Source organism: Esox lucius, chromosome 12 (genome assembly GCF_011004845.1).
Source record: "Esox lucius isolate fEsoLuc1 chromosome 12, fEsoLuc1.pri, whole genome shotgun sequence".
In the NCBI taxonomy this organism is placed as follows: Eukaryota; Metazoa; Chordata; class Actinopteri; order Esociformes; family Esocidae; genus Esox; species Esox lucius.
The window spans coordinates 9,474,265-9,493,789 of record NC_047580.1 but is presented as its reverse complement, the minus strand read 5'-3'; the positions used below and the strand labels follow the sequence as shown (position 1 = coordinate 9,493,789).

The following is a 19,525-nucleotide window of genomic DNA, read 5'->3' as shown; positions in this document are numbered from 1 at the left end:
AGTTGTCCTCTCCCATTCGGTTCTTGGGTGGTCCGGGCATGTTCAGCAGAACCAGCTTGGCTTCCTTGGACTTCTTCATTATGACCTCGTTAAGCCGCAGCGCCGTGTGCATGCGCCTCACGTTGGACTGGTTCCTGACAGGACAAAAGAGACGTTGGTAGTGGTTACACTGTAGTCAGGACGTTGTGTCATCACTGTTTTTAACCACATCCCAGGAAATAAAAAGGTAATACTTACAAGCTCTCCCATTCTCTGCAGCATGGCAAGAAGAGAATACAGAAATGACTTGTCACAATACAGAATTTACATTGAGGAATTGTGTCCCTTGGATTCAATTCTTAAAGCCTTTTATTTTCAGGAGATCAGGTTTACTCCTGAAACGAGCTTATAAAACCACTGGCACCCTCCAACAGCCATGGCCTACGAATACACTGCCCTTATTGTTCTTGTTTACTTTGGAAGGGGCAAAAATCCACGCCGACCTTTGGACACAATCTGATGGAAAGGGAAAGTGACGGCAGACTCACGGCTTCATGTTGAAGATGTCCTTGACTCCGCCCTGCTCCGGGTGTGCTGCTGCCGCCTGGTTCTCAGCCTTGTCTGTCCAGGTCATCTGCATCTCCTGTCCTGGTGTGGCAGCGCCCCCTGCAGGCGTGGTGGGGGATGTGGGGCTGGTGGGGGTGGCGTTCTTATTTTGGATCAGCTGAACCTGTTTAGGGCGGGAGACAGCCACAGACTAAAAGAGGGGCACCGCACAACAATGTGAGAGGGTGAAGGGAAGAGAAAGACACCTGTCAGTTTGGAGGTGATGCATTAAACAAAACCAGACCACCACTGGACAGTCAGTTGAAAGCACAACTGGGGAACTGTGTGTAAAGCAAATAGGTTAGAGGCTGTCATGTCACATTCATTCTCCAGAAGCCCCTGAACGCCTGTTTAAAATCTGCTTGATTAAACCTCTCTCTAGCCCTGGGAGACAGAGGGACAAACCTTTGAGGTAATCTGTTCAGCACAGCAGAGATTACCTTCCTGGCCTCCTCCGAAATATTGATATTAATTATAAATATTGTAGTTGATGCTCATACATTTTAAGAAGGCCTCTCAAAACTTTTTTGGTAAGAGCCCATGTTGCCAGGGAACAGATTGAATTGAAAAGGTTGGCCAGTCACAGACTGTACCATTTGTTTGAACCAAGTTAGTTGAATGATAATGAATATCATTTTCTTTTATGACAACTTAGACAAATGTAGACAAAATCAAATAGATTTACATCAAATGCAGTGAGACACATACCAATAGGTTGGTAGGGCAGTCAATAAACAGTGGGGAGAACAAGTATTTGATACACTGCCGATTTTACAGGTTTTCCTACTTACAAAGCATGTAGAGGTCTGTAATTCTTATCAAAGGTACACTTCAACTGTGAGAGATGGAATCTAAAACAAAAATCCAGAAAATAACATTGATTTTTAAATAATTAATTTGCATTTTATTGCATGACATAAGTATTTGATCACCTACCAACCAGTAAGAATTCCGGCTCTCACTGACCTGTTAGTTTTTCTTTAAGAAGCCCTCCTGTTCTCCACTCATTACCTGTATTAACTGCACCTGTTTGAACTTATTACCTGTATAAAAGACACCTGTCCACACACTCAAACATACTCCAACCTCTCCACAATGGCCAAGACCAGAGAGCTGTGTAAGGACATCAGGGATAAAATTGTAGACCTGCACAAGGCGGGGATGGGCTACAGGACAATAGGCAAGCAGCTTGGTGAGAAGGCAACAACTGTTGGCGCCATTATTAGAAAATGGAAGAAGTTCAAGATGACGGTCAATCTCCCTCGGTCTGAGGCTCCATGCAAGATCTCACCTCGTGGGGCATCAATGATCATGAGGAAGGTGAGGGATCAGCCCAGAACTACACGGCAGGACCTGGTCAATGACCTGAAGAGAGCTGGGACCACAGTCTCAAAGAAAACCATTAGTAACACACTACGCCGTCATGGATTAAAATCCTGCAGCGCATGCAAGGTCCCCCTGCTCAAGCCAGCACATGTCCAGGCCCGTCTGAAGTTTGCCAGTGACCATCTGGATGATCCAGAGGAGGAATGGGAGAAGGTTATGTGGTCTAATGAGACAAAAATAGAGCTTTTTGGTCTAAACTCCACTTGCCGTGTTTGGAGGAGGAAGAAGGATGAGTACAACCCCAAGAACACCATCCCAACCGTAAAGCATGGAGGTGGAAACATCATTCTTTGGGGATGCTTTTCTGCAAAGGGGACAGGACGACTGCACCGTATTGAGTGATAGGATGGATGGGGCCATGTATTGCGAGATCTTGGCAACCTCCTTCCCTCAGTAAGAGCATTGAAGATGGGTCGTGGCTGGGTCTTCCAGCATGATCCGAACGACCCGAAACACACAGCCAGGGCAACCAAGGAGTGGCTCCGTAAGAAGCATTTCAAGGTCCTGGAGTGGCCTAGCCAGTCTCCATACCTGAACCCAATAGGAAATCTTTGGAGGGAGTTGAAAGTCCGTATTGCCCAGCGACAGCCCCTAAACCTGAAATATCTGGAGAAAGTCTGTATGGAGGAGTGGGCCAAAATCCCTGCTGCAGTGTGTGCAAACCTGGTCAAGAACTACAGGAAACGTATGATCTCTGTAATTGCAAACACAGGTTTCTGTACCAAATATTAAGTTCTGCTTTTCTGATCAAATACTTATGTCATGAAATAAAATGCAAATTAATTACTTAAAAATCATACAATGTGATTTTCTGGATTTTTGTTTTAGATTCCGTCACTCAGAGTTGAAGAGTACCTATGATAAAAATTACAGACTGGGAAGTGGGAAAACCTACAAAATCGGCAGTGTATCAAATACTTGTTCTCCCCACTGTATTATGTTGCCATAATACACAAGGTGTGATGTGACTGGGCAAACCCTGAAAAAGCACACCAGCAACCACTCCTGTCCTATCAGGGCATGCAAAATGTGCCCCAAAGGCACAGAACAGGGCAGAAAAAAAGGAGAAGTGAGATTTTGAAGCCAGCCTTGTCAGGACTCAGCCCTCCTGAGCTGTGTCTGTCATTACATCTCCCCAAGTACCAGTCTCCTTGTTCCCAGAACTCCACGAAGGCACCCATAATCACCACTGATCCTGAGCACCTGCACCAGTCTACACACCTGGGGGGCTGATTGCCACTCTCCCTATAAATAGGAGAGTTCTGCTTTCAGTCCCTGCCGGATTATTGTACAGCCACGTAATTATTACAGTGTTCTCTACCTAATTAAGCAAGCTATCCTATTTCCCGAGTATCCTATTTTTGTTATCTTCTGCTCACCGTGTTTTTCCCCCTGTTCGTTTCCAGACCCTTGTTCAGAGACCCGTCCTGTACCTCCCTCCCAACCACCTTCCTGCTTTCCCGTTATCGAACTTCGCCTGGACTGACTCCCCGCTCTGTTGATCGAATCCTGCCTGACCTTCTGACCATTCTTGCCTCCCGGACTTCGTACCAATGCTACCCACTATCCACCCTCCAACAATACATTCATACCCGCCTACGTACTTCTTGCGTATCTCCACTATCATCTCAGACTACTACAATAATCATCATCATTGTGCTTTTACCCCGGTGTCTGTATCTGCTTCTGGATCCTACCTCTGTCCTGAGTCCCAGGAGTCGTGACAAGCCTATGTTGTGATGCTTCTTCTAAATCCCAGGTACACCAGAAATAGAGGAAGAGGAGTGCTGAGGCTGCCGATTCCATGACTGCCTGCGGCAATACCTCCCGCCTCAAGTTAGAAGGCCAAGACTGAGCAGCCTTGTCTTCTCAGTGGGTTTGGCATTTAAGTTTTGACTTCCAGGGCCCTAACACATACTGCTGTGTCTGTTCCCTGTGTTCTTTCTGTGACAAAGGGTATATTTGACAGCGTGTAGTTTTCAGAACAAAAAAACATGTCTAAATTTAGACTGAATGTGTTTTATACTACTATAGAATGAGTATGAGTAGTCAAGCCATATACAAACACATTAGTGTTGACATACTCTGACCCATTCAGGATGATTGTACTGTGGACAAAACAGTATTCAGTGACGGGATAGCTGATAGATTAAGGGATCACCAGTAGCAAGGTCCAAATAAATTTATTCAGAGAACAGGGTCATCAATTGACAAATATGGGATGGTTGACAGATTAAAAGTATTTAGTCAAATCAATAAACAGCAGCAAAAAACTGCTTTTTGAAAAATGTAGGTGTCATTTAGCACCTTGAGATCCACTCATGGCCAGGTTCTAACTTGGCTGAACATCAGGGAGAACACAGTGGGACGGTGGATTAGCAGTGGACCAGGCATAAACACTTTACACAGGCAGGGCAGGATTGAGATCAGGGTCAAGCTTATCCACCCTCCTTGAGAAGAGGAATGATGGCAGCAGCTTTCCAATCCTGTGGGATTACAGATGTTTGTAAAGAGAGGTAGCCCAGTCATCGTCCCCAGGGGATTTGTAAGGTCTAGTTTAAGCAACTTCTTTCACGCCTGTGCTGAAGGAAAAAGAAACACTTGAACCTTTAAGAACTCAACAGGGTGCAAGAGCTTGTGATTGTTGAAGCTCTCAACAATTATAGCTTTGTCAGTAGACATACTCGTATTGGAGTACTGTACGTGGCAGAGATGATTCTTTTTTATTTTCCATGTATTTTAATGTCCCAGAATGTCCCCTTCTTAGGATCAAAGTCACAAATTGCAAATTGATGTTTGTGCAATCCTGCCTTTGCTTTCCTAACTGCTTGAGTGCACTGATTCCTTTCTTCCCTGAAGAGCTGCCTATCACAGTGACTTTTAAAGGCCAATGATTTGTGCCGGACCAGGTGTTTACGGAAGACTAGGTCTGACTATTCACCAGGGGGCTTTAGTGGGATTTAAGGCTGACTTGATTAGGTCATGTTCGTTAAGAACTTTAAGGAAAGAGTATTTAGAGTAAGACTAGGCATTGTGAACAGATGTGTTAAGTTCAATTCTGAGCCAGTGTATAGCTGCCAGTTTGCATAAATAGGCCAGCTCTTATTGGAGTTAAATAACGAAATTTGATACAAATAAAAGGGTGTTTAACAAAGATACCATTGTGGACAAACGCAATACTACAGTAATGGCTAAAATTGTAGTAGGTGATTGATAAATGATATATAAATTATTTGCTTTGTTCAAAGACATGTGGTTGAATAAGATGGGTGCCTAAACAGTTCAAGAGAAATTGAGTGTGCCTGATTGGTGCTGAAAAGATGTCGGTGGATTGAACCTATCCCATTTGAGGTTGCATTGTACTGTAACACAGTCCCTGAGGGGCAACAGTGAGAATTGTATCTTGTGAGTTAGATTTTTACCAACTCAAACAGCTCCAATTGTTTATGCAGAGATATTGATCAGATGACGGAGCATTGCAGATTGTCCTCACATGAATCCTAGTATGAATCCAAAGGAAAACCTCCGCGTTTGAGACAGATTATCTGAGCCAACATTCTGAGAAAGCCAGAACATTTGATAGTCCCCAAGAGACGAGTTTGTGTTGATCTCTGTAAACACTTTTCCTCACTTGAAAGTCAGCAACTATCCTTATCCTGTAACTAAGAAAATGAATGTAAATTAATGTCAATACTACTGTAAGGTACCCTGGATAAGAGTGTTGGCTAACTTATTTCAATGTACATCGATATCAACACTTCCACTGTCTGTTATTCCCATTTCATGTGTGGTCATGAAATGGGTTCCCTTTCTGCTCCAGGACTTTGGATGTCCTTTGAGACTCTGGGATGTTTCCAACTACAGTAGAACATGCAATAAGTCCTGGCTCTTCTTTTGAGACCACCATTAGTTTTTGTTTTACTTTTTCAGATCCCTTACAATTCTAGACACCAAAGGGCAATGTCAAAGCAAGATAATTTACATTAAAAAAACATAGAAAAAAGCTGATAAAATCTACAGTAATTAATGAAATTGGGTGCTGTAAAATGTTTTGACCTCTGGCTTGCTCTGATTGCCTCCCAAACCTGTTTTATGTATAATTAGGTATTGTAGTTCTGTTTTACATTGCTATTGTATGTCACTTCTATGTGCTGTGTCATATCTTACCTTTATTTTAAAAGGATTAGGTAATTCTGTTTTCTAGGTGAGAAAGAGGATAGCACAGTAGAATCCAACAGAATTAAAGTAGAAACAAGCAGAATGATAGTAGAACCCAGCGGAATGGACCAAGTGGGATGCTCAGGTTGATTAGACAGGTACAGAAAGAGAACACTACTGTACCTCCTCCTCTGGTTTCTCCTCCACACTGACTCCAGCAGGCTCGTCAGTGCTCTTCTGAGAACACAGGTTAGATGGGTTATTGCGCCGGATAGACCCACGGGATGAATCAGTGATGCTCTGGATCTGTGGTGGTCAAAGCAACAAGGGGTTTTAACAGAGCACAAAAGATCACACTGTAAAACACTGTGCGAACACTTTAAATAATACACTGTTTTTGAGTAATGCGAAGTTTGTGGAAAAACAGGAAGGTCATTGTAAGATCCCACATTCTGTTATGTAAATCTTCGCACTTGATCGTAGATTTCCATAAACGTTGAGGTCGTACAATGTGTTTTCTTGATTAATGAGACATCAAAGCAGGCAAGAGCAAAGCCAGAGATATCATTTTTATTACTAGCTCAGTAATTATAATCATTGCCCTGCTGCCTTGCCCTCCCTGTTGCTGGCATTTCAAATTGAGCAAGTGATAATGGCTTGATTCACAAACAGCAATTTGTTTAAAGGAAGCAGTAAGGGAAACATTTTCAGATTTTCTATGAGGGCATTTTTTCAGTCGACTTAAGTGGTAATAAAGGTGTTGGAGAAACCATAAGAGCATTCTTTTGAACAATGCATTTGTTGCTGATGATTATTCACAACCTTACAAACGATATGAAAGCATAGTTGGTTAAAGGATGACAATGTCTGTATATAATAATGTAGATGTAATCCAACTACAGACACTAGATGATTACTTCCAGGATTACTTGAAATTCAGCAAGAATGCAATAAATAATATATTGTCACCTTTCCGTTTTGTCAGTGACATTCAATTCAGCATTGAAAAGTTGTACAAGTTGTGGCCTTGATTGGTCCAGTGGTCTTAGCCTCAACATCCAGTACACATATATACTGTATTTTGCTGTAACAGTTCCATTCAGGCCCACTGATGTTTCAACTAAAAGTATTTCTACCTCTCCCCAGTGTCTCTGTCACATAAAGCACATGCATGCTTCAAATTAAAAGTTTGTTCAATCCAGGGTTGGGAATCATGCCACTCGCTTCAGAAATAATTTAAACTATTTTGTTTATTTGGAATATGTTTTAATTAATGTCAGCATACTTTCTGAATTGATTGCCTTAAATTCAAAACTACCTTTTAATTTGAACATATTTTTTGTTCCACTCTGGTGAAACTGACCATAAGTCAGAGAAGACTACTACGATGACACACCAAATGTCTATAATAGATCCCTTCAGATCCATTTATGCCTCTTAATGGCAAAGCAATCTAAAGTCATTAGTTAACATCAAAATAATCAAATAGTTAAAATACATAAAAATTGTGGACAGATAATTAATAACTTGAAAGGCTTTGCTTATACTTTGTCAATCAACACTTCTTTAGTCACTTTTGTAAAATTGTATGAATGTATGTTTGTTATGTTTAGATTACAACAGAACATACAATTATCTTTACACAGGAAGTCACGTTCAGTCAAAGCGCAACAGTAATCAATGGGCTTACAGTACTGTGTTGTTTATTCTGGATAGTGATGTCTATAAAGTAGAGACGACCAGAAGTTTCTTTGAGATCGAGTTTGTAAGATCAAGTCTGTAATATCATGAACAATAGACTCTAATGCTGAAACAAATAATTGAATTACTCTCTCCCTTGACGACTGGGTACGCAATCATTATTTCAACACTGTATGAACGGTTTCTAACACTTTTTCTAACACTTTGAACTGCAAGTGTTAGAATATGTCTACAGTGTTTACAGTAACTGTAAGCAATTAGATATATTGCAGTCAAAAAAGCTGAAGTGAACTATCCTTATTCAGAATGTGACATACACAACCATAGTTAGTTATCTTTGCATGAGTTCTGCATTAGAAATGGGATCCGCTAGGGCTTACCTCTCTCTCCATTTCGTTTTTGGTGAGGTGCATTTGTTTCAGGATCTGTGAGCGTTGTTCCATCACCAGAGTCTTCTCATAGGTATAGGCTGAGATGTCACTGTCGTGCTAGAAATGGACATATATTTAAAAAAACGCATCAAGGCACTATATTTTATTGTACTGATTACTGCTCTGAGCAAATACTTGTGAATACGTTCTTTATCTGATTTCTGTCCCTCACCATTTCCACCACCTCAACCTCGGCATCGATACGCAGGTGATACAGAAAGGTGATCAAGTCTTTTTTCATCTGGATGCTGTTGTCGTCCATCTGGGCTACAGTGAAGATGCGCATCTTGCACTTCCTCCATACCTGTTAGTACAAAAGACAATGGTAACCTGCTCATCTGTAACCTGTATTACTGGAATCTGCATCTCCTCAAAACCTGTGGTAAAGGCCATTGTAACGTGCTCATCTCTAACTTGTAATGAGGTAATCTGCATTCCTCCACACCTGTTGAAAAAGAAGACCCTTGTAGCTTGTTCATCAATAATCTGTACATCTACACTTTCTCAACACAAGGATGTCTACAGTCGGTTATCTAGTAACAAACACTGAAACGTGTTATCCTTCACAGGGTTGCTGTTTCCCACCTTGTGCTGGCGCAGAAGGAAGGGGAGCAGCATCAGCATGCCTCCGTCATGGACAATCCACCACACGTCAATGTGGCCTTCAGTGAAGCGTTCACCGTTGGACGGGTAAGCTGCAATGTTCTTAGGGACTAGCAGGGCCATATTGGCGGCAGTCGTCTCCCTAACCACCTCTATAAAGGGGTCAAACAAGAGCTAACACTTAGGGATGAAATCAAGAAACCTGCTTGATGCTTCATACTTAGCTAAATCGAAAAATGTCTGTGACCGTCTCTGTAACTCACCGATGAAGTTCCGGAAGCGTAGGTTGTCCTCGGGCTGTTTCCAGGTGCGTGGCCAGCTGACCAGCACCGTGTTGTGCTTCAAGCCACCCAGGCCCCCGACCTGGATCAGGTGGGAGGTTCCGTCCCTCAGGTTGGAGGAGATCACCACCTGAGAGAAACCTTTGACCTTTTCTGTCTCCATCAGCTTCCTGAGAGACTGGAGCGCACAGTGGGGAGAGACCGGGGGGCTACACGTTAGGATTCTGTTTGTCAGTGTGTGAGTGTGTGTGTGTACTTTATGTGTGTGTGTGTGTGAGAGAGAGAGTTTGCCAGACATTACAGACCTGCTCTGCTTTCTGGGCCTCTGCATGGTTGTTGAGGAATGTGCCCACCACTGAGGTGCCAACGATGGTTAGGCCTTTTCCTGCTTTCAGCTGATTGGTCAGGGACAGCAGACGGGGCTGCTCCACATTCTGTTCTGCATCCATACTCAACAGGACCAGGATCTGAGGCCTGATCAGTGGGAAAATCAACATTCAGTCACATTCAAACTTACAGAGAGAGCAGCTAAAGCTAGAAACCGGAAGAAAACCTGGCATAGACACGGCTTGATACAATTTGTTTCAGAACCTTGAATATGGGTCAGCATGGTACAGGTCATGACTTAAGGTTGTGTATTTTATAGATGTGAGCACAAGGCATTTATCCTCTCTACGAATCACTGACCTCCAGTTCTTGGTGTGAGGTGGTCCTTCCTCAAGCCTCATGAGGGCGTAACGAGCTGCGCTGAGCGAGATGCCACGTATCCCATCTCCCCACTCCTTCTCAGCCCTATCACACACCACCGAGCACAGACGTAGATTCAATCAAGCATCTATGGTATTAACTGAAATGTTCAGTCATACTTGTGGGTGTAATAGTCTGTGAATGCAACTAATGAATATGATCCCAGCAAGGGTTTAACCATTGTTTAAGAAAATCGGAAGTTCCATTTATATTTCATTAGAAGATTTTGTAACTCGGGTCTGTGAAGAATAGTTCTGGAACATCAATTCCATCATTTTTTCCCTAATAGCAGGCAGTAGATCAATTCCAGCGAGTTAATATAACTTGATAACACTCTGCCAAGAGAATCAGGATACATTGCAAAGAAAATGGAAAACTATTACTTATTTTCCTAGAGAATTAGCTTAATGATTCACGGGTCTTGGCTTTGTGAAAACCCACTGTTTCAAGAGTTGTATTATTTCTCAGTTGCGATTCTTTTTATACTTTGCGGTCCAAGGTTATTCTCTGAGGGTTGGAAGCTCACTCACCCAGCAAACTCAATGTATTTGTAGATGCAGGTAGCGATCACCATGGCAACGATGGCATAGTACCAGGAACAGATGAACATGAGCGAAAGACACAAGCTCATGCCCAGAAAGGAGAGAGCCCTATGGGAGAGAGGGACAGGAAGTTAAAACCATGGTGCTTATTATTTCTATTGTAACACCACTCCCCAATCATAATAATGGCCACATATTGGATACAGGATATCCTGTCTTACTGTCTGCTGATGTTGTTTTAGTGCCAACAGAAGATAAATATAGGCTAAGGCAGGCTCAAGATTCCCACAGTGAAACTGGCAGACATTTCAGGTAAATAACAGCTTGCTAACACAAACCTACCTGGTCTGGCCAACAATCCCGTGCCAGACACAAACACTATAGTAGACGGTTTAACACCTCAGAATAGCGGCTAAATGACACCCTTCGGCAGTGATACGAGTGCTAACATCCATATCTTCCGCGTGCGGGTGTCCATCTCACCAGTGGTAGAACTTGAAGCGAGGCCTCCAGTTGGGCGTTCTCAGTAGTGTCTGCAGGGCACAGGCCAGGTTGACGAACATGTAGCACATCAGGAAGAACCTACCCAGAGGGAGAGAAGACGTGAACTTGCCACCGAGATGTGACCAACTTACACAACAAGTCTGCGGCGGAGCGGTTTTCACATTAGATGTGTGGTCAGTCTTACATAGAGAGGATGGGGGCGACAGCGTCCAGAGAGGCAATGATGATGCCGATCTCGCAGATGCTGGCTGTGAGGAGCAGGGCCCACGTAGGCTCCCCATTGGCCTTGCCTTGCCCGAACACCTACAGAAAACACCACAAGTAAGATACAGCAGGGGCGCATTTACCTCAGCCTGAATCGCAGCACATTGCTGTGTATCGCCGCGGAGACTGCAAGAGTCTCTTCCTCTCATTCAGGCCTCACTGGTCCTGGATGATTAATCATCATCGTCCCACACATTGCAGACAGGTCTGCGGTTCAGCCTGGGCCACTATTCCCCGTTTAATCATCGGAGGGGCAAGACAGCCCCCGTCACGGGAAGCCAACCTGATTCTAAACTACAGTACAGCCACGCATCAGTAATCACTGCTAGCTTTTACCCACTGGAGAGATACCTTAGAAGAGTGGGCCTACGTTACTTTGAGGAACTAATGTAACAGCGATGTTGTTCAGTGTCTTCACAACCTAAATATCAACTGTGTCAGTAGGTGGACAGCTTCAAGAAGTATATTTGCTAAGTATGTGTGCCAAAGTGTTTTATGTGCACTCGTCATTTTGCTTACTTTAAGGAAAGGTATGACACTGTCACGAGAAATAGCCTGCAGCAGACGCGGTGCTCCAGTCAAACTCTGAAGTCCTGCCCCACAGGTGGAGAAGAAGGAGCCAATCACGATGACCCATGGGGATGGCCAAGCCAACGTACCAATTACTAGGTTACCGTTCACCCCTTCGCCGAACCTGAGGTTAGAGAGACACATTTCCGAGCCTATTTTGCCATGTCCACCACTCATTATGCACCACGTCTCTGTACACACTTGTTTTTATCCAATTTTGTTTGCAATTTTTGAGTCTTCTCTGTCATATTTTTATTCTGTGTGTTGTATCTTATTCCAAAGGTAATTAGTGGGAGAGCATTTACTTTGAAATGGGCACGACTCACGAAGCAGCAAAGCTAGTAGTAATTAGGTTGAAGCCAGTGGATGGAGTGAAACAGAAATGACTCACTTGTCTCTCAACACTACCCCTTCGATACAGGCCCCAAACAGGACCACAGCAGACATGTCTGAGAACCGTAGTTAAAGAATTCCCACACACCATACTGGACCTACACTCACCTAAAGGATTACTAGGAACACCATACTAATACTGTGTTTGACCCCCTTTCGCCTTCAGAACTGCCTTAATTCTACGTGGCATTGATTCAACAAGGTGCTGAAAGCATTCTTTAGAAATGTTGGCCCATATTTATAGGATAGCATCTTGCAGTTGATGGAGATTTGTGGGATGCACATCCAGGGCACGAAGCATTTAAACGATGCCCAATTGGCACTAAGGGGCCTAAAGTGTGCCAAGAAAACATCCCCACACCATTACACCACCACCACCAGCCTGCACAGTGGTAACAAGGCATGATGGATCCATGTTCTTATTCTGTTTACGCCAAATTCTGACTCTACCATCTGAATGTCTCAACAGAAATCGAGACTCATCAGACCAGGCAACATTCTTCCAGTCTTCAACTGTCCAATTTTGGTGAGCTCGTGCAAATTGTAGTATATTTTTCCCATTTGTAGTGGAGATGAGTGGTATCCGGTGGGGTCTTCTGCTGTTGTAGCCCATCCGCCTCAAGGTTGTGCGTGTTGTGGCTTCACAAATGCTTTGCTGCATACCTCGGTTGTAACGAGTGGTTATTTCACTCAAAGTTGCTCTTCTATCAGCTTGAATCAGTTGGCCCATTCTCCCCTGACCTCCGGCATCAACAAGGCATTTTCGCCCACAGGACTGCCGCATACTGGATGTTTTTCCCTTTTCACACCATTCTTTGTAAACCCTAGAAATAGTTGTGCGTGAAAATCTCAGTAACTGAACAGATTGTGAAATACTCAGACCGGCCCGTCTGGCACCAACAACCATGCCACGCTCAAAATTGCTTAAATCACCTTTCTTTCCCATTCTGACATTCAGTTTGGAGTTCAGGAGATCGTCTTGACCAGGACCGCACCCCTAAATGCATTGAAGCAACTGCCATGTGATTGGTTGATTACATAATTGCATTAATGAGAAATTGAACAGGTGTTCCTAATAATCCTTTAGGTGAGTGTATATTGCTTAATATAAACTAATGCAAAAACCAGAAAAAGGAACCAGGTGTGGAATCTGAGCATAAACAATTACAATATGTTTCATTGGAAGTGAATGTGCCTAGATAATGAGAACAACAGAAACCTCTCTGTTTAGATTGTCTCTGTAGGTTGCGCTCTGATAACCACAGGAATGTTTACATTGACAGTTTGGAAAACCTGATCTTTGCTAAGTAGACACACCCTTCAATGTATATATCAGCTTGTAACCAACATTACAGTGAGAAGAGATTGAGGTTGTGTAAGGAAGACTAGGCCTTTAACCTCATGAACAAGACTATCTAATGCTGCCATAAATAATTGAATTACTCTCTCCCTTGACAAACAGGTTTGCGATAATTATTTCAACCACTATATGAAACAGACGATTTCTAACACAGGCAAGCCTAGTTCAGCCAGCCTGCAATTAGAAGTAACGAAGGTTGTTGCCCTCACTGGGCTCAAACCCAAGTCTCCTGTGTGAAAGGCTGTATCTTTAACCACTACGCTACACAGCGTTGTTATAGCTTCTCGCCATTAGATCATTTTGTCATGCATTAACATCACACCAAGTTTGAATATTTCGCTAGACACCATTGAGCATTGTGTTAAACTGACTAACGTTTCTTAAGATTGTTACATCCACCACAAATATGAACTCTATGGCTTTTGCCACTGGCCGTTTTAACAACTTATTAGCCAGTAATAGGCCTACTAGTATCTACTTACTAATTGGAATAGTCATAAGAATTTAGCAATTGCTAGAGAGACTGAAGATGACTGCCAAATGTATTTAATTTCATGGCACAACAACATTTGTTTTTCTTTCATTTGTTTATGACATAGCTACTGAAGGTTGTAGCCAGGAAAGTTTTTGTCTACCCAGAACAAATCCTAATGCATAATTAGTTTTGACTATGTTGAGATTCGAACAAAGACCCTCTTGTTTGAAAGTCTGCGTCTCTAACCACTACACTATTTAACAAGTGTCAGTTGATCACTCACTCACTCACTCAGTAAGAAACTGAGTCTATAATTTTTTTCCAAAAACAATGACATTTCTCAGTTTCAACATTTAATATGTTGTCTTTGTACTATTTTCTATTGAATATAGGGTTTAAATAAATTACGCATCATTGCATTCTGTTATTATTTACATTTTACACAGTGTCCCAACTTTTTTGTCCCAACTACTTAGCCTAAAGAGAGTAACTAGAAAAATACTCTGCTCTATTAAGGCAGGGGCAGATAGTACTGTAAAGGATACACACGGTGGAAGTAGTGGTGATGGCAGCTATGGTGCCTATGGGAATGGACCTCTGGGCATTGCGCAGGTCCCCAGAGCGGTTGGAGCCGGCCATGATGCCTGGGAGGAAAAGGGAGACGCACATATTCAACAGGATCACTTCACCTCTTTCACACCTGATTTGTAAAAGCCTCTGTTTTACACGTTACAATATTTTTTTCTTGTATTATACTGTGTTATCAGGTGCTTTCTGACACAAAATGGTACACATTTTTAGCAGAGAAAGTGAAGACCCAACAAAAAACGAACAGTATTTTGATGATAAGAGGCTTAAACAAAATTCTGTAACATATTGTTAATAATTCTTGTAATAATACTTCATGTCACAGAGAAAAACTGAAGTCTTTTACATAATGGACATTTTATTCAGCCATTATGCCTGGAGGATGACACATGACTCATGTACTCCCCGGAATTTCTGCTGACGTGGTCTTTGGCAGAAATTCCACTCACTCTCATTTCCCAAATAGAACTCTGTAGATTCATGAGATCTGGAATATATTTCTCCTGCCCTTTGCATTTGGGACTGGGAGACTCATGCCTCATAACACGTCACCAAGAAATAAATATAACAACAGGAATGTTTCTCATGTGAGAAATCTTTATGCGCATTTTCTCCTGGTTTACTGGGGTCTGGTGCCCTTTCTTAAGCAAAGTGTTAATTATAGAAGTGGTGCTTTTTAGGGTAAAATGCTTACATTTAAATAAATTAACCCGCAGGCCTACTTTGTACTGGTCTGTACCCAGCACTGACCCCTTACCCTTGACCCAGTGAATTACCTGGGACCCAAAAAGTGACTCACCAGTGACAGAGGGGAAGTAGATCCCCACTAGCAGGGTAAAAAAGCTGGTGATGTCAGCCAAGACATATCGGTTGGAGTTGGTGATGGGAACCTCCTGGTCCTGAACAGCAGAGAGCCCCCTCTTCTCCAAGAAATCTCCCTTCTCCAGGTAGTAACCAAACAGGTTCTCTGTGGGAAACAGAAAGAGAGCAAGAAAGACGGAGAGAGAAACCAAGAGAGAGAAACAAGAGAGTGAAAGGGAGACACATTATGCATGTTAGGCACACATCCAACCATTAACTGTACATACATGGTGTGAAGTATTAGTTCATCCCTCTAGCAGAGCATACTTTTGATTTTGATATGTTCTCTTACCAGCCAGAATGCCGCTGGTTACCCCCGGGATACCCTGGATCTCTGAAACATTGTTGTTGGCAAAGTATTCATCGCAGGTGGCGTTGAGGAACTCTGAGTCGCAGAAAATCCTCCACAGCTTGGTGGTGATGGTGCCGTTGTCCTGCTCAATGACCTTGGCACACACATCAAATCCCTTGGAGATCAGAGTGCGGTTCCCCAGGATACACACTCTGCAGGGGGAACACAGACGAGACTCAACCTGACACCTCTTGTTTATTCAGAGTAGGCATTCGAGAAATTGACATAAATGTGCAAGGCTCACGGCTTGATTGAGTGAATGAAGTAATAAACATTGAATGAACAAATGAGAATCCACTGGTCAATTGGGGCTCATTGCTGAAGAAGCCAAAAAATCTGACACGTTTTTTTCCCTTTAAGCTTTGACACTTACAGCTGGAATCCTTAATCGGTTAAGGATGGGAATAGAAGATCATATGAAGGACACCAACACATGAAGAGAGTAAGGCTCAATCAGGTCAAACTTACGGGAAAACAGGGGGTTCAATGGCTGTCTTTATAACCCCAGCATAGACAGCCAAGATGGACAGGATTACGCAGGCCAGGAAGACCAGAGCCAGCTTGTTGACGTACTTGACCCCCACAAACACCACTGTGGCCATGAAACTGAGCACAATGGTGCCATAAACCCGCATGTTGTTCAGCATCGCTGCCTCCATTTCAGCGCCTTCCAGACCTTCCATTTTGAAAATGGCTGCCTGGGGCAGGATATAAACCTGTAGAAGGGGTAGATAGATTTAAAGGGGCATATGTGTAATTTGAAATTGCCCATAATATATCTGCTGTAATTGTGGAGCAAAGTGTTTCAAAGTATTCCTTTCACACAGAAATGATTGGGGGTGTGTAAAAAAGTGCATTATAAACTGCAGATTTCCGATTTCAGTCCAGCTTCTGTTCATCAATGGAAATGCTATACCCTCTCTCTTCTCACCTAGCTTACATGTAGAGACACAGCCTCTTTACGCTTGCCTTAAAAAAAAAAAGCGAAAATCTGCAAGTGTGTGGGAACAGTTCAAACATTATTTATGGCATTACCTCAGACATTACCTTGGACTTTTTCCTCAGACATTATCACAGGCATTACCTCTGACATTATCTTAGGCATTATTTTACGCATTACCTTGAACTTTTAGTCAGATATTACCTCAGACTTTATCTGTCATTTACAGGACTATCTCAGAGATTATCTTCGATATTATCTTTGACATTATCGTGGACTTTACCTTCTACATTACCTCATTTATTATCTCAGACATTACCTTGGACTTTATCCCTGAAATTGGATACAAGTTATTCATTATTTGTTTATTATGACTCTAATGCACATATTGTTGAATGAATATTTTTATTATCAATTAACATGTCATGAATTCCCATTCACCCTCATACCATTCTTTGTTTGCTGGTATGTCATTAAGGACATGTATATGTGTCTGCAATCAAAAGATATCTACCTACCTACGCAAAATACAGCTCCGGAAGAAATTAAAAGACCACTGCACCTTTTTCTTTCCTTTCTAAAAAAAGTCGAAAAGAGAGGTTTTGAGTGAGGAACAGAAGCATTCAATTTGCAGTGGTCTCTTAATTTTAACCCTTCTGTTCCTCACTCAAAACCTTCCTTTTCAACTTTTTTGAAAAGAAAAGAAAAAGGTGCAGTGGTCTCTTAATTTTTTCCATAGCTGTGGATCGGTAACTTTCATCAACATCATCTCTTGCGCCACAATCTCACCACAAATAAAACAGGTATAATGTGAACACACGTTTTACAAGGTCTCGGAAACAAAAATGCACTAAAGGGTACAGAACAGATAAAAACAATCGCCTGTATCTTTACCAGCAGTAATTCAATGGCACCCAAGATGTACATGGCACCCGCAAAGGTAGTCCCCAGATAGAAGCAGATTCCGACCGCTCCACCGAACTCGGGCCCAAGGGAACGGGAGATCATGTAGTATGAACCCCCGGCTGAGACACACAACACAAACATTGTCGTCAAAAGTGTTCCCGACCACAGACCTTTCTCATTATTATGAATTTAGTTGGACACAGAATATTTGTTTCTAAGGCTTAAGTTTCTAACGAGAAAAATACTCACAAATATAAACTTGGAACCAACAAGGTTTAGAAATGTTTGTAATATCATGACACTCGATAGACACACAACATTTGCTTCTAACAAGAATGTTTCTGAGACACACTCAGAAATAGAAGGTTGGAACCAAATCTTCAAAGTAATGCCAATGGGAATCATTTTCGGTTTTCTGAAGAGCCATAAATAGAACTGTTATTTAAAGAACCATGCAAAAACTCTACACAGAATGGGCTGCTGTAGGGGTTTAATCCTAATTTCTAGTGAATTTGAGTTACCAGTACCACGCATGACTGAATCTGGTAGTGACAGAGACATGATTGTCGCATTTTTTCTTTTTCTGTCCTGTGTGGTTGTACATAAATAAGTTACATTCTAAAATGTGTTGTCATTAAAATTACATTCTGTAAGACAATGCTATAAATTATACAGAAGCCTGAAACTCATATATTTCAAGTCACATTTTGTTGGTTTGCAAAGTGAAGCGTAAATGCTACTGGAATCCAGCTAAAGTAGGAATATCCACCATTTGGAATCTCTAATCCACCCACAACCTGTATTCAGAATGAATGTTGAATTGGGAAGATTAAGACAATAACCTTTATATGACCCCAGAACATCACACATAAAGGTTCTGTACTGGGCAGGTGTTTAGGTTAAAAAAAAACTAAAATTCTTCTCATTTTGGAAATGTTTCTGATGTTTTGGCACTTGTTCTGATGTATTCACACTAGCATTAGCAACAGCGGAAGACAAGAAAACCTAATTGATTGAAAAGAACAAACAGGATTAACCCTCGATTCCCAGGCCTTCCACACCCGCCAAGGAACAACCCGTGATATACTCACCTGGCACCACACCATTTGTTGCGATGGCACTCATAGAGATAGCTGTCAGCATTGTCTGAATTGAGAAAGAGAGGGGAGAACACTTAAATGGAACAGTTACCAAACAGTTACCTAATTGGCCATTAGCTGCAGAGCGCTGACTCAATGTTTAATGCTACATTGTTGATGATACTCCATCCTTATGCCCTATTTAAATGTGAACTCCCATATGAACTTCAGATGTGACGACAGTTCAAAACAGTTCCTTCAGTTCACCCTGCCGATGGTCGGTCAAGATGGCGTACGAAAAAACTCAACTGACACCTCCATCTAAAACATCCACGCATAAATACTGACATGATCTATAATCTCCAAGGCGAGAAGATTCTGCAGACTTGGGCTGGAAAAACTTTGTCTGGGCCACAGATCTAGGATCAGCCAATGTAGGTCCAAATAACATTAGCCATTCAACAGGTAAACAAATTTAACTGACTTTGGATCCGTGGTTCGAAAAACTTGTTCGTCCTTTGTCTCACAGAAAGCTTTGTGTCCCAGAGGAGAGGCATAATAAAAGTTTAATAGGGAATACATCTTTGCAAGCAGACTTCACTAAAGCTCAGTGATGTAGGACGTTTCACAAAACCACAAGGCAGTATGGCAATGGGGGTAAAAGTGGTGGAAGAGATGGGAAGGGAGAGGGCAAGAGGGGGGGTGAGAGGGGCAGTGATGAGTGGAGAGAGAATATAAGGAACTGAAACAGCGTGAGAGGATAGAGTTGGTGGAAATGGAATGGTGAAAGTCAGTAATA

The 19,525-nt window shown here is 42.4% G+C and overlaps 1 protein-coding gene across 4 annotated transcripts in view; it reads right to left on the bottom strand.

Moving 5' to 3' along the window:
* Positions 1-19,525, bottom strand: part of slc12a5b (solute carrier family 12 member 5b) — a 90,558-nt gene that overhangs the window by 14,240 nt on the left and 56,793 nt on the right. Inside the window, exons 5-25 of one of the 4 annotated variants that reach the window (XM_013132423.3) lie at positions 18,739-18,793; positions 17,636-17,766; positions 16,270-16,517; positions 15,742-15,953; positions 15,388-15,555; positions 14,546-14,644; positions 12,164-12,221; positions 11,722-11,896; positions 11,123-11,241; positions 10,918-11,016; positions 10,423-10,542; positions 9,833-9,937; positions 9,451-9,619; positions 9,128-9,323; positions 8,847-9,016; positions 8,434-8,565; positions 8,211-8,318; positions 6,313-6,435; positions 528-736; positions 238-252; positions 18-134 (exon numbers count right to left, since the gene is read on the bottom strand). In XM_013132423.3, the coding sequence (XP_012987877.2) occupies positions 18-134; positions 238-252; positions 528-736; positions 6,313-6,435; positions 8,211-8,318; positions 8,434-8,565; positions 8,847-9,016; positions 9,128-9,323; positions 9,451-9,619; positions 9,833-9,937; positions 10,423-10,542; positions 10,918-11,016; positions 11,123-11,241; positions 11,722-11,896; positions 12,164-12,221; positions 14,546-14,644; positions 15,388-15,555; positions 15,742-15,953; positions 16,270-16,517; positions 17,636-17,766; positions 18,739-18,793 (2,828 nt within the window). Of the gene's footprint in view, positions 135-237; positions 253-527; positions 737-6,312; positions 6,436-8,210; positions 8,319-8,433; positions 8,566-8,846; positions 9,017-9,127; positions 9,324-9,450; positions 9,620-9,832; positions 9,938-10,422; positions 10,543-10,917; positions 11,017-11,122; positions 11,242-11,721; positions 11,897-12,163; positions 12,222-14,545; positions 14,645-15,387; positions 15,556-15,741; positions 15,954-16,269; positions 16,518-17,635; positions 17,767-18,738; positions 18,794-19,525 lie in introns of all 4 variants that reach the window. The other 3 variants (XM_013132420.3, XM_013132422.3, XM_020051957.2) reach the window with 3 other exon arrangements.